We start from the raw sequence: 14,253 nt of genomic DNA on the forward strand, positions 1-14,253 counted from the left end.
GACATTTTGAAAACTCCCACCCGATACCTATGGAATTTCGTACTTCGCTTCTAAGTCCCGTCTTTGCCTCTGGAAGAGCTCATGCACTACCAGATTAATGACACCAGTTTCACAGTCAATATCCTTCGCCGTCCATCATTACAGTCTTAGGCTGTGTATTTCTAAGACTGAGATGATGCGTATTATAAATACACAGTATCATAGAATCAAAACATGTATTTTGCGGTGTGCTTATTATAAAACCCCCAGACAAGACAGAAAGTACAACGTAATTGTTACCATTTCAGCAAAATGCTAGAGCTTAAGGCTCTCACCTACATAATTGAGATAATGCAGTACAAAGTGTGCTTGATCATACTAATTATGTGGAACCAACATAATCACTCCAGCAGTTACGCCATTCATGAGATTTCTGGAAAACAACATCTCTACTGCCCACGGTTTTCCATCTACTCTACTACCTCTACACTCTCAATGAATACAGAAATACTCATGAGAACTAAGCTTCTTTGTTTCGAAGCTCTAGAGACTTAAGGAACGCAGTTCAAGAATTTTTGTGATTTTCAGGCCTCTTTCTTTTGCAGTAAGACAAGCACTTACCTTCATCGCCGTCATCCCCGAATGGGTAGAAGAGAGCCACGGCCAGGTTGATGAACACAGCCAGGTTGAAGGAGATGCTCCCCCACAGGGAGATGTGCCTGGAGAACCAGAACAGGGCGGGGTTGTCTAGGAAGCAACAAGAACAGGGGTAAGAATGACCAGTATATGCCACCATCAACACAGGAGCCTTGCCGAGCTAACAGTGTGGGCAACGTGACTGTGACTGTCACAGAGGTGCGTCTGAAGAGACTGACTTACTTTAGAAAGCGTACTATAAAACCAGATGGGGGCTGGTGAGATGGCTCAGTGGTTAAGGGCACTGACTGATCTTCCAGAGGTCCTAAGTTCAATCCCCAGTGACCACATGGTGGCTCACAACCATCTGTAATGAGATCAGAAGCCCTCTTCTGGTGTGTCTGCAGACAGCGGCAGTGTACTCTCATACAATAAATAAATAAATCTTTTTAAAAAAGAAGACCACATGGTAAAAGAGTTTCTCTTGGCTCCTTTTGCATCCTTCAAAGGTGTCAGCAAAGGTGATTCTACAGTAAATCCCTTGAATCTGGACCATGCAGATTAGGGGAACTCTGCTAACAGTTCCCCGGACCCACTCACTGGAAGACTAAAAATATCCTCATGGTATAATGTCACAAAACCCAGGATGGCAGACTCAGCTGTGCATCTTCTGGAAAGCCCCTCACGGGCACCGTTACCTGGAAACCCGAGACTCAGCACCACAGCCCAGCGCGTACAGGAGCCAGAGAGACATAACCGTTTCCCAGGCCTGACGTCTCAGCATCAGATGAGAGGCTGAGACAGAAGGATGCCTATGAGTGTTGATAGCAACCTGGGAATCTGGGGCCAGCCTGAGTTATGCAGCGAGACCCCACTTTAAAAAAATGTTATAAAATCATCTTTGTTTTAAATTAGAATGTTTCTGATAATGTTGTGGGTTTGAAGCCACGGGGGGGGGGGGGGGAAGTCCACACTAAGAAGCCAGTAAGTGGGGAGGCTTTGCTGAGTATTTCCCGAAAGGGAACTCAGGCCTGTCATCAGAAAGGAGTTAATAAATTCATCTACCAGTGTCTATCGGGAGCTCAGGCCTTTCCATATCTAAATCATTGAGCAAAATTGTAACACAGAGAGGTTTGGAGCGGGGCTACATTATCAGTCGACTCTGGGTGCCTCACAGCTCCTCTGGGTCTTGACTATTATTCATCTTGTAACATCTTGACATGGGATTGAAATATTGGAGGGAGAGGACGGACACAGTGGTATTGTTCTTAACCCCACAGTAGCTGAAGGTCAGTCTTAGCAACATAGTGAGTTTGAAGCCAGCCTGGGCTACGTGAAAACCCTGTCTCATACAAAACAACCTACAGGATGCAAATATTACTGTTTGGGGCTGGAGGGGTGGCTCAGCAGTAAAGGGCAGGTGCTGCTCTTGCAGAGGACCCAGCTCAGGTCCTAGAACCCACGTCACATAGGTGACGATTGCTGTCACTGCAGATCCAGGCACATGACACCGTCTTTTGGCCTCTGCAGGCACTGTACACATGTGCGCAAGCCCACAGTAAGCGAATACGCATACACATAATTAAAAATTTAAAGACAAAATACCAGAGTCAGTGGGGTGAGGTATATGAGAGGGAAAATCGTGTACATTTTGGATCTAACCCAAACCTCTGTCTGGGCCCTCTGATGACATGGGGTTGTACCCCTCCCGAGGTCCTCTCATGCTCCTCCTCTTGTGGGGAGTACTCCACAGTGGAAGAGGCTGTGATGGGAATGGCCGTTTCGCTGGGCAATCCCATGGTTGATTATGAACTGTAGACACCTGTGCTGCTCCCTCTCCTTTCTATCTCCAAGCCCACAAAATCATCGAGATGGTAACCTTGTGAACAAGTGCTTCTAAGATTTAAAATACAATGTCCACTGGGAATTAAATTTTATTTTTGGTAAAAAAATAAATAAAATGTTTGTCACAAAACCCAGATCCTAGAGCTTCAGCTTGTTATTCGATTAATTTTTAATTAGTTTGAGTTTATTATTCAATTAATATAAATAAAATCAATATTTTTCAAATATCTCAAATTAAACTTTTTGAATATTCCATATAGAGTAGATGCCCAGTTTTTCCGCTGAGTTCTGTGTGGTAAAATTCTAAAGAGCAGCGGTGCCTTAGGAGTCTAAACCTGCCTGATATTAATTATCCTTATTCCCAAAGCAGACTTTGACCAGCTCCACTTTCCTCGGATCTTTTGGTAAAAAGTATAGAAAACCGAATTGTGAAGTCCAAGTCACACATGTCCACCTGCCTGGGAAAGTCTCCAAAAGACAAGAAGGAACTAATGCCAAGAGCTTCTCAATCCTGCCTCAAGGTTTGTTATCTGAGAAAACGAATTCAAATGACGTTTAAAATTTAGGCTTGTTTTATTTTTTTGTGCATGAGTGTTTTGTTCATATAAATGTCTTGCAGACCCTCTGGGCACTTGGTGCCCTGGAGGGCAGAAAGGGTGAACTTGGGGTTATGGATGGTTACAAGGTGCCCTGTGGATTTATTTCTAGGCCATCTCCCCCGTCTCATTAAAATGATTTAGAACTTAAAAATTCAAAAATATCCCAAACTCAGTGTTTGCAAACACATCGGAGAGCTATGTTACAAGTGCCAAGGGCTACACGGCTTGACTACTATATACCTATAACTATACCTATACCTACCTATCCCTATCTATCTATCTATCTATCTATCTATCTATCTATCTATCTATCTATCTATATCACAGGGATCTGTCTGATTACAGGTGTTTGGAAATGTTTTGCTTGCTAGATTTTTAGGGAGAAGTAGAGGGAAGAAGAAAGAATGACCCCCAGGAAATCACTAAGCACTTGAGATGCGGAGTCATCTGTGGGATGAATCTGAGGACAGATCGAGCCGTGAGGTCCTGTCTAAACATACTGGGTGAGAGGCTCTGAGGCAGATGTTGCCCCACCCCATGAGTTGACTACTGAAGTCTAGGGGTCAACGCAGGACTTCACACCTGCGGTTACCCAGCAGAGCAACAGCGCAACTGCAGCCTTGCAGTTCATAACACATTAAAATGCTGGCTCGGCAGCAGCTGCGGGCCATCTGGTTGACTGGGAATGTCTAGGTCCACCAAGTTGCAGATGCTTTGGCTCCTGCGACAACAGGGGCTTACTCTTCAGCCTACAGGTGATTTCAGGGGCATTAAATTGACAAGAAACCCTGGCGCCACTCATCTGTTTCCGGTCACGTGACCCCGCCCCCTACCCCCCCCACCCCCGACTCCCACTTCGCCACTCACTCCTGATCTTCTTTTGCCATTTCATCTCGTTGTAGAGATCTTCCGTTTGCTGGAAGAAGTCGTTCACCTTGCTTCCTTGCTCATCCCTCTCCGTTGTGTTGAACACCCGGTATTTGGATTCCCGAGTGAGGAATTCGCAGATATTGGGGACGGGGAAAACAATCTGCTCCATAGTCCGGTCGTGCCGCACAATCTGGAAACGATCGGCATTCGGGTTCAGCCATTTGAACACCTCAGTCTCAGATTCGGTTTTTAGCTTCCTTTTTCTTAATTAATAAATTTTGTCCTTCGACAACTTCATGCATTCATACAATACATTTTGGTTACTCCACAACCCCACCTCCCCCGACCCCCACCCTCATCCCCGGTTATTCACCTCCTGTTCCAGACGCCGCTTCCTCCTTACAAATCTCTCTCTCTCTCTCTCTCTCTCTCTCTCTCTCTCTCTCTCTCTCTCTCCCTTTTTTTTTTTCCAGATCTGGGCCTAGTGTGGAGTCTGCTTACAAATCTCTTTCCCATTTTCATAAATGTCTGGTTCTGGCGTGTTCCCCCATGCACTCACATGGAGATTTTAACTGGAGCCCTCTGTGTGACTTCGGGTTTGGAACTACCTGGAAGCACTCGGTCGGCTCACTAGCAGATACAGAGCTGGGTCCTACGGGGTCTCTGGTTTTAGTTTTAGGATTAAGTTTCCTAGTTAGCTCTAGTTGTCAGCTTGGCAAAGCCTCTGATGAGGAATCTCTAGATCTGACTGGCCTGTGGGTATCTTGATTAATTGATGTAGGAAGGTCAAGCCCACCATGCAGAATCTTCCTTAGGCATGCGGTCCTGGTATGAGTAAGGAAGCTGGTTAAGAGTACACACAGAGCCAGCACACAGCGTCTCCCATGGCTCCTAGCACGGATTCCTGTCTTAATGTCTCCTAATGACATAGTATGACATACAGAGATGCAAGGCAAATAAATCCTTTCCTTCCCAGGATGCTTTTGGCAAGAAGAGTGTTTTATCACAGCAACAGACATGACAATGAGCTCATGAGTGATAGCTTATGTATCCAATTATGAAAAATGAGCCAACTAGGTGACCTTGAACCCAGTACTTAAGAATCTGTGTTCTTCCCGACAGGGGCTTCTGGGTACCAAGTGAAATTCTTAGTTAGCATTCGGTGTCTTCAGATCTCTGTACATAGAAATATTTTTTTTAATCATTGAAGTGTTCTCCTTCCTACAGTTTGGTGTTTTGAATGAGAAATGTTTAAAATATTTGGTCCCCAATTAGTGGCACAGTTTGGGGGAGGTTGTGGAGTCTTGAGGAGGCACAGCCATGCTGGAGGAGGGTTTGAGGGTTTACAGTCTTGCTTTCTCTCCCGCCCTCCTGCCTATGAATAAAACAGGGGCAGCTTCATGCCCCTACCCCAACACCTCGCCTTCCCTGCCTTTGGACTCTCTTTCCCGAATCTTAGCCAACTCTCTCTTCTCTAAGTCGGTTTTAATCCTGGAACTGGAGTAACAGATGGGTGCTAGGAACTGAAGTAACCACAGCCAGTGCTCTCAACTGCTGTCCATCTCTGCAGCCCCTTTCTATGCTTGCTTTAAAAAATAATTAAAATATCAGCTACAGAGACATATTTGGAAGGGTAGGCAACCACGTGAAAAGGATTTTAAAAGGTTTATTCAATCCAAGAGTGTCAAGTATTTTTTTTAAATAAAGTCTTAGGGCTTACCAAAGAAGAAAAAGCTGTGATTAGATAAGCCAAAACATTCAGTCCTTGCATAAAGTGACACATTGAATTCTGGCTGTCACATTTCACAAAGGGTAATGACAAACCAGAGAAACTGAAGGAGGGAATGCTTTACCCAGAAGGAAGCCAAATATGGTTAATGTTTCCCTAGGTTATTCAACAGATGCTTATTCAGTCATTAGCTGAGGAGCCCTGGGAACTGAAAGTAAAAAAAACAAAAAAAAAAAAAAACAAAAAAAAAAAAAAAACCAGGATTCCCTGAGTGGAAGGGAGAAGATTGAGAAGAAAGATGGTTCTTTAAACGTTAGAGCCAAAGGCTGGGGAGACAGCTTGGTGCTTAAGGTGCTTGCCATGCAAAATATATGTGAGGGTCAGAGTTCAGATCCCCACAAACCCGCTAAGCACTGGGTGGCTGTGCCAGCCTTCCAGTAATCCCAGCGTTGGAAGGCAAAGCCAGGGGCTGCTCGATGTGAACTGCTTAGCAAGCCTGGCCACGGTACCAGGCTGTAGGGTCAAATGAGAGGTCCTGCCTCAGTGAGAAAGGCAGAAGAGCAATGGCAGGTGATTCTTGGTACCAACCTTGGGCCTCCTTGTGCACATGCACAACACGCACCCACGCACCCACCCGAGCACACACTCACACACACTAAGTTACCACCCTGAGGGGAGCAAACTGGGAATGGTGGACAATTATAACAGTCTAGGGTGCTTCACAGACACAGAAAGTCTTTCCAATGACCAACTGCTTAAACTGAACATGATTTCTTTAGAAGCAGCGAGACCCATGAGAGAAGCTGAAAGTAAGACTCGGACCACGGGGGCCTCCTCCTCGGATGGTGAGTTGGCCTAAGCACCTTCCCACTTCTCAGGGCTACTGAAGTGATGCACAAGCTACTATTTGTACACACGAGCAGGGGTCCACTTCTGACGTGACGTAATAGGGCTTAGTAATGCTCAAAGATTTGGCAAAAATAAACAACACACAGAAATCACCCATTGCAGAGTAAAGGTGCCTGTGACACACCCTGCTGAAAACTAAAATCCACCTCCCAGAATGAATGAATGAATGAATGAATGAATGAATGTGTGGCTGTAAGTCAGGAGTGACAAGCACCCACCACTCTGCTCCCTTCTGCCTGACTGACTAGTTCTGCCAAGAAGCATCACAACGATACCCCAGCTAGAAGTGACAGCCAGATGTGCCCCCCGGCACCACTCCTGATCTGCTAAGGGACATTAGATAATGTCTCATTTATGGGGCAGGGAGAGGGCCGCTGTCAGACAATAAAGGTTTAAACAGCTAACTGTTTTGAGTGTGTGATATCAATATGAAGCTTTTATTAGTGCTTCCTACCTTTTCTGTAATCTCACACACTTTTGTTTTGCTTTTTCCAAAGCAAGTTCTCACTCTGTGGCTGGCCTGTGACTTGCTAAACCAGACTGACCTGGAGCTTACAGAGCTCTGCCTGCCTCTGTCTCCTAAGTGCTGTGGGTATAGACATGTGCCACTTTGCCTGGCTTCAAACACTCTGTTAAGTCACAGATCCCTCTCTTAAGAAGCCTCTGTAGAGGAATTTTAACCCAGCAACATAGCTGCCCTTGCAAGGGATCAGATCTGAAGACTTAGGTCTGTGTGATCCGGCTGGAACACAGACACACCCTTAAGGTAAAATTAGTTTGTAGAAGCAAGCAGCCATGTTTGAAAGTGACATCTAATTGAGGAACAGACAAAGTGGTGGATCAGAGACAGATTTAAGTCAGAGAGAGATGGGATATATCAAGCTCTCATGGGAACAGCACAGCTATTTGAGAGCAGCGCAGGGAGAGAGTCAGTCAGTGCAGTGAGTGCATGGTGGAGGAGCAGGGCTTTGTTCCTGAGTTCATGCAGTAAAGTGCAGATCAGCAGAGGCAGTTGAAGCCAGAGAAGAAGGATCCAGAAGATTAGAACAAATTGTCAGAGTTATTTTGAGGCCAAGCAGAGAAAATCAGTGAGAAGCTGAGAGAAGTCAGAATGAATCAGTCAGCTTGGAGAGAAATTTGAGCTAGAACAGCTGAGTTGAACCAGACAGCGAGAGTTCAGAAAGAGCTAGAACAGGTGAGCTTATTCAGCAGTAAGACTCCAAGACAGCAATTGCATCTGGCAAATAAAAGTTACCTTTACAAGGCTCCACAATTTTTAAGAGGCAGATTCTCTCATATCTTGTCTCTAAAATACGATTCAATACTCTACCCTATTTGCTTCTGTGACCCAAAAGCCTTACTCTCTCCATTTCAAAAACTTCAGAGTAGTTCTGGGGAGAGAAAGGACTGGAGATGGACAGACTCAGTTTCTATACATGGCTCTTAGACCTCAGCTTGTGGGACAGACTTTTCCATTTAAATCACCGGTATCAGTTCACGGTGCTGAGAAAAGTCATGAAAATGGCCTCAGATAGAAAGCCAATGCACAGGGTTGGGGATTTAGCTCAGTGGTAGAGCGCTTGCCTAGCAAGCGCAAGGCCCTGGGTTCAGTCCCCAGCTCCGAAAAAGAGAGAGAGAGAGAGAGAGAGAGAGAGAGAGAGAGAGAGAAAGCCAATGCACTCTTTCACCATTGGGCCCTTTCCAGCAGTGACAGACAGGTACCTCGATCTGTGCGGTGTGGTTGGCATAGTACTTCAAGGCTTCATCCCCTTCCTCTGGATCGGATCCAGGCTTGAGCATCTGCTGTAGGAGTTTATTGTGGCGGGCCAACTGCCAGGAAGAAAATAAAGGGTTAATGTCTCTTTCCTCTTCTCTTGGGATGAGACTCTGACTGCCTGTGCATATGTCTTTCATAGTTCTAAGGCAACAGTAGTTAGCCGTACTCAGGGAAGGTAAGTCTACGTTTGCAAAGCATAAATAATGCCTAGGAACCAGTCTTCTCGTTTGTGGGTAATCCCTATCTGCGAAGAATGTGCCAAGGAGAAGAAATGCTGGTGTGGCATCGAGGAAGATGAAATTCCTTGAAATATCTTTAAACTACACATACATGTAAGTCAATGACCAACTACACATATCTATAAATCAATGACCAACTATGCATACATGTAAATCAATGATCAATTACACATACATGTAAATCAATGACCAACTACAATACATGTAAATAAATAACCAACTACACATAATGTAAATCATGACCAACTACACATACATGTAAATCAATGACCAGCGTGGCAGCAGAAGAGTGGGCAGTAGAAATAACACGGATGACACATAGACTCTGCATCCCAGAAGGCTTTCTCTTACCATGTATGATCCCAGCCCTACAATAGTACTTTTTAAGTTACCTACACTTCTGCACGTTATCAGGTTAAAACCGGCACTTGATGGGCATAGATTTCAATTTTATTTGTATGTGAAATTGAGCATTTAAAAAAACAATAATCTCATCATAAGTATTTTCTTTTTTATGTGTATGTGCACACAGGTTCATGTTATATGTACATATGCATGTGCCCGTGTGTGTGTGTGTGTGTGTGTGTGTGTGTGTGTGTGTGTGTGTGTGTAAGTCAAAGGTCAACGTCAGGTGTATTCCTATCACCCTCCATCTCAGTTTTGAAGATTGGGACTCTCAGTTTTGAAGATTGGGACTCTCAGTAAATGCAGAGCTCACCAATGCAGCCAGGATGGCTGTGTCACATTGTCACATAAACTCCTGAAAGTGCCCTGCACAAGATCTCATCAACTCCTACTCTGAAGTCCTGGGGTGGACACTCTCACCGCTTCCGTTTTACAAATGAGGAAACTGCGGCACGGGGAGTGTGAACCGGTCTCTAATCACATAGCTGGAAACGGGCAAAGGCAGTCCGTACTGAACTCAAAACAGTAGCATGAGAGCAAGTATCTTGGTGGTGTTACAAGGCTGTAAATGTATTATTCTGTTACCCATAAAGTCTTAATATAAATGGGGCCATAAAGAATCCACACAAATTCGAGCAATAATCCAGACCTGCAAGACCAAGTCAACATCCTGCAAAGTGATAATCTGAACAATTAGATATTCATCCCACCGACTCCAGAACAAATCATTTGAGATGACTGCTTTAGAGTTGCTTTCCAGGGTCATTTATGGACCACGCAGAAAAAATGATGTCTTATTTTACTTATGTTTTATATTCAACTAAACGTGACTTATATCCTTTTTATTACCACCCAGAGTCATGAAGCTTGCTGTGACTTGTAGGTGTTCCTCAAAGTCTAAGTGAATTTAGAGAGGAAGCTGCTGTAATCGCTTGGGCATATTACCAACCGGCAAGAAGTGACTGGTTCTGGGGGTGAAACTGGCATGGGTCACATGACCAACATTCCCAGGTTCAGGAATGGGCGGCTCACCAGGCAAGGACACTTGCTGTGGTTCAACCCTGAGTTATCACACGGCTTGGCATTGGACGCTGAAGACTCTATTGGAAGCTGGAGGTTGGGCCTATGGGAGGAAGGTGGGCCATGGCGCATGTACCATTGAAGAGTATATTAAACTCCAGGCCTCTCGTTTCTTCCTCTTTTCTGCTCCCCAGATGACATGATGGACAGCTCCACTCCACCACAGTCTCCTCTGTCTCCCCATAAGACCACGATGCTGTAAATGCAACATAGCCATGGCCAAAAGGTTCTGAAACCGTGACTCAGAATGAACCTTTCCTCCTCGTAAGACATTTACCTCAGCTATTTCATCGCAGAGTTGAAAGTCTGCTTAGTGTAAGTCCAGACCGAGTGGGACAGGGGAAAGGCTAGGAATGCCCACTACTACAATCGAATACAGAAATACGTTAGGGAAGAAAACCAAACTTTGCTTCTAGAAACCCAGAGCTTTCGGTGTCACCACAGAGGAAACCAAGGAACGGGTCGTAGCATCAGTTTGTCAAAGCTCGGGCAGAGGTCAGGCCTAGAGCCACGACCAAGGAGCACGATGCAAAATTAAAAGTCATCAGAGGCCAGCGCCTTGGAAGAGGTCAGTGCCCTGGCACCAACAGGGCAGTCTGAACTACACTACACAGAAGTTCCAGGTCACCAAGCTGAGCGGAGAGGTCTGAACTCCCAACAGAGCTAACAGGTCAAGTTCCCACCAAGGCCAGTGCCAGTCATTAACAATGAAGCTCTCTTGGTTTCGATCCTTACCACAAAACAAGCCTGAAGTAACTGCTTGCCAACTAGTCAGTTGTTTTCCTGTTTCCTTCACCCCATTCTTTGAGCCAGACCACTTTCTTCCTTATCTCAGCTCCCCGGAACCCTCAATCCATTATTCTAGAGCCCCAGGCTCAGTTCCCAGTGCTCACAGGGCAGCTCTCACAGAGACCATCTGTGACTCCAGTCCTACAGCATAACCCTGCTGGACAATGCGGGCCCTTCATGGGCTGGGCAAGTAGACAGATGTGCGCCCATACACATGAAAATTTTAAAGTAAAAAATACAAATGTAACACTAAAAACATATGTATGTCTACTCATACATGCCTGGGTATAACATAAACCTTAATATACATATGCATCCACAGGGTTTTGGAGACCATTGCATATTTTTTAAATCAAAAGTTAGGGAATAATGACAAGTTCTGAACTCCATGAAAATGATACAAAAATGTTTGTTTCACACATATCTTATCACTGGGACTTTTATGTTCATTTAATTTGACCCGAGAAAGAATTGAACAAAAGGCCAGAATTTGTACCAGAATACTGTTCTATAATTACACCTTAGTACTTCTAATCTCTAGAGATTCAGTGTGTGTCCAACTATTATTAATCAGCAAAACCATGACACAGAAGTTGGCTTTCCCCAGATCAAAGAGTGAGCTGGAGCCTGAAGTCACGAGATTGGCTGAAGTCACATGACTGGCTGAAGTCACATGACTGGCTGAAGTCACATGACTGGCTGAAGTCACATGATTGCCTTTGTGACAATGCATCTACAACAGACATCATTCCCACCTGAAGCAACAGCAGCAGGAGACATAGTAAGTTTGAGGACAGCCCCTCTCTGTAAAACATAAAGGCTCTTTGTCTTCAGAACATGTCTTCTTCCTCTCATCCCATGATGCCATTATACACAAAACTGAGGTCTAACCGCTGTGGCTGCAGAGAGAAACAGGTCATCCACCATCTTCCTAAGCAAACTGCCAGCTGGGCACTGAAGGAACTAAAATGGCAGCTAACTTGTGGTTCCTGTGAGGTGAGGTGGAGCAGAAGTGCAGGGATTCACACTGCGCTTGGCAGTGGGCAAAGACTCACACAGGAAGCGTTGGGATGAGTTTCAAAGAGTGGCTATGTCCCCAGGAGGGAAGAAAAGAGGAGAAAGAGCTCAAGGCTGTGACTCTGTCCCCCAAGGACAAGAGCTGGGTGAGCCAAGTCCCAGTGAGTGAGCACAGAAAAATGCCATATTCAACGATCATGTGTGGAGCCCAGAGTCTTACTTCACATGAATTATTTATATACAATTATACAAACATATACAACTAAGTAGTAATGGGTCTTTCAAGAATATCACGCTTTCGTTGAACTGATAATTTCGGACTAAACATGGCATATCAAAAAATCCCATTCATATATTAACCCTGGTACATATGAGTATGAGCTCTAATCCATTAGCTAGCATCCTGAAATAAGAGGAAAACACGGGCTTAGACGGGTTCGTACAAGCACTGTCACATGACGGTAGGATAACGAGATATGGCATAGGTCTCAGCTGCCAAAAATGGCCAGGAAACACCAGAAATTGGGGAAAACTGGTCCCCCAGCCTTCATCTGGAGCTTAGCTCTAAGACCCCGCCCCCTGCCCCCATTAGGACGTCTGGGCATGAGAACCTAGAGACTGTTGAGTTTACTTTAGGGTAAGGGAGTCTGAGCAGTACAAGCACAGGCTGCAAAGAAATGTCTCTGCGCAAGACGAATGGGCTCTCTACCATCCTTCCATTTTGAGAAGGAGTCATGAATTAAGAGGAACTGACTGGAAATGTCGCCCAGAGCTCACCCACCTCTGCAGCCCTTCATGACGCTGCCAACAGAAGTGGCTCTCCTTCCAAAGTGCTGATGGCCAACTGCCACTTTGTTAGGGCAGGGCAGAGGCAGCTGAGAAGAAATTCCCACATAAGCTCTGTGCTCCTGGAAAGAAACACTCCGGTGCTGACAGAAGGGTGCATTCAGCCATGACAGACAGCACTTCCAGGAGAAGGGGCGTGCCCTCTCCACCTGCCTTCAGAACCCTAGTGGCAGGCTTCCAGAATATGCCTGAGATTGAACAAGCCACGGGGAATATGTGAGGAAGGAGTCTTCCCTCAAGAAGGAAACTGCAGTTTCCTGAAGGGGGGGTTGAGAACATCGGGGTGAGGGGACAGGAGAGAAGGGACCATCAGAAGAACAGACTCGGTGAAGCCCCACATCTCACCAACAGATCTGGGTGTTAGGAAAAAGAAGTCATCTTGCTTTCTTACAAAGTTCTTTTTTCTCCCCAACCATACTCATTCTCCAATCCAAAACTGCCATCTATGATGTCCAGAATACATTTGACATCGAAACTGGACCAGAAAGAGAAACACTATTTTCTTTTATATCCAAAATAGGCTCTTGAGAGCCCAAAGAAAGCAGGGTTGGTAAAAAGGTTGGCAGTGGCAGAGAAGAAGATGCAGGTGATATTTCTAAGAAATAGAGCCTGACAAACCAGGACGGAGCACCCAGAGACAGCTGTGAATGATACATAGGCCAACTGGCTGAAAGACCAGAGCCCCAAAGTAAAGAAACACACATGCACACACACACACACACACACACACACACACACACACACTAAGACACACACACTAGCACACTCAGACACACAAATACGCTCAGACACATACATACAAATGCACACACACACTCACTTAGACACACACATATGCACACACACACTCACACATGCACTCAGACACACACATAAACACATTCAAAGATACAAATGTACTCAGACACATACACACAAGTGCACACACACACAAATGCACTCAGACATACATATACAAACACACTTAAACACACACACAAATGCACTCAGACATACACACTGAAATGCACTTGGACATACACACACAAACAAATGCACTCAGACCCACATACACAAATGCACTGGAACACACACACACAAATACACTCAGACACACATATGTACACACATACAGACACAAATGCACACACATGCACATTCACACACACACTACTCATCTACAGTGAAAACAGGAACTGTTCCTCTGAGATTGGGTAGGCAAGAAGCTCGTGCTGAGGTAACCAAGGAGACTGCCCTGCATCTTGATGGCCCTCTCCAGAAGGTGAGAAGTCCCTTGTGGTCAAGTGCCTTTGAAGCTGCAGGCAGGCTGTTCTAGCTGTATCAGAAACTGAAACAGCAGGGTACTTTCCCAAATGCCACACATATACACTAACAAAGGGTGTGCATCCTCAAAGGACCACACTTCACCACACTGTCACCTACAGTGTGGTTTTACATCCTCGGGCCTTCTCGGGAGGTTTCTGGAAAGAAATACCTTAAAAGGAAGATCCGGGTCATCATGATTTGGAAGGGGTGAACAGCCCCCTTATCTCC

The 14,253-nt window shown here is 45.3% G+C and overlaps 1 protein-coding gene across 7 annotated transcripts in view; it reads right to left on the reverse strand.

The window, feature by feature from the left end:
- The window catches only part of Itpr2 (inositol 1,4,5-trisphosphate receptor, type 2), a 406,037-nt gene that overhangs the window by 78,113 nt on the left and 313,671 nt on the right, over nucleotides 1-14,253 (reverse strand). For all 7 annotated transcript variants that reach the window (XM_039108425.1, XM_063286748.1, XM_039108427.2 and 4 more), the window contains 3 exons: nucleotides 8,290-8,397; nucleotides 3,927-4,119; nucleotides 601-726 (listed from right to left, as the gene is read on the reverse strand). In XM_039108425.1, the coding sequence (XP_038964353.1) occupies nucleotides 601-726; nucleotides 3,927-4,119; nucleotides 8,290-8,397 (427 nt within the window). The remainder of the gene's footprint in view (nucleotides 1-600; nucleotides 727-3,926; nucleotides 4,120-8,289; nucleotides 8,398-14,253) is intronic.

This window comes from Rattus norvegicus, chromosome 4 (assembly GCF_036323735.1).
Source record: "Rattus norvegicus strain BN/NHsdMcwi chromosome 4, GRCr8, whole genome shotgun sequence".
Classification (NCBI taxonomy): domain Eukaryota; kingdom Metazoa; phylum Chordata; class Mammalia; order Rodentia; family Muridae; genus Rattus; species Rattus norvegicus.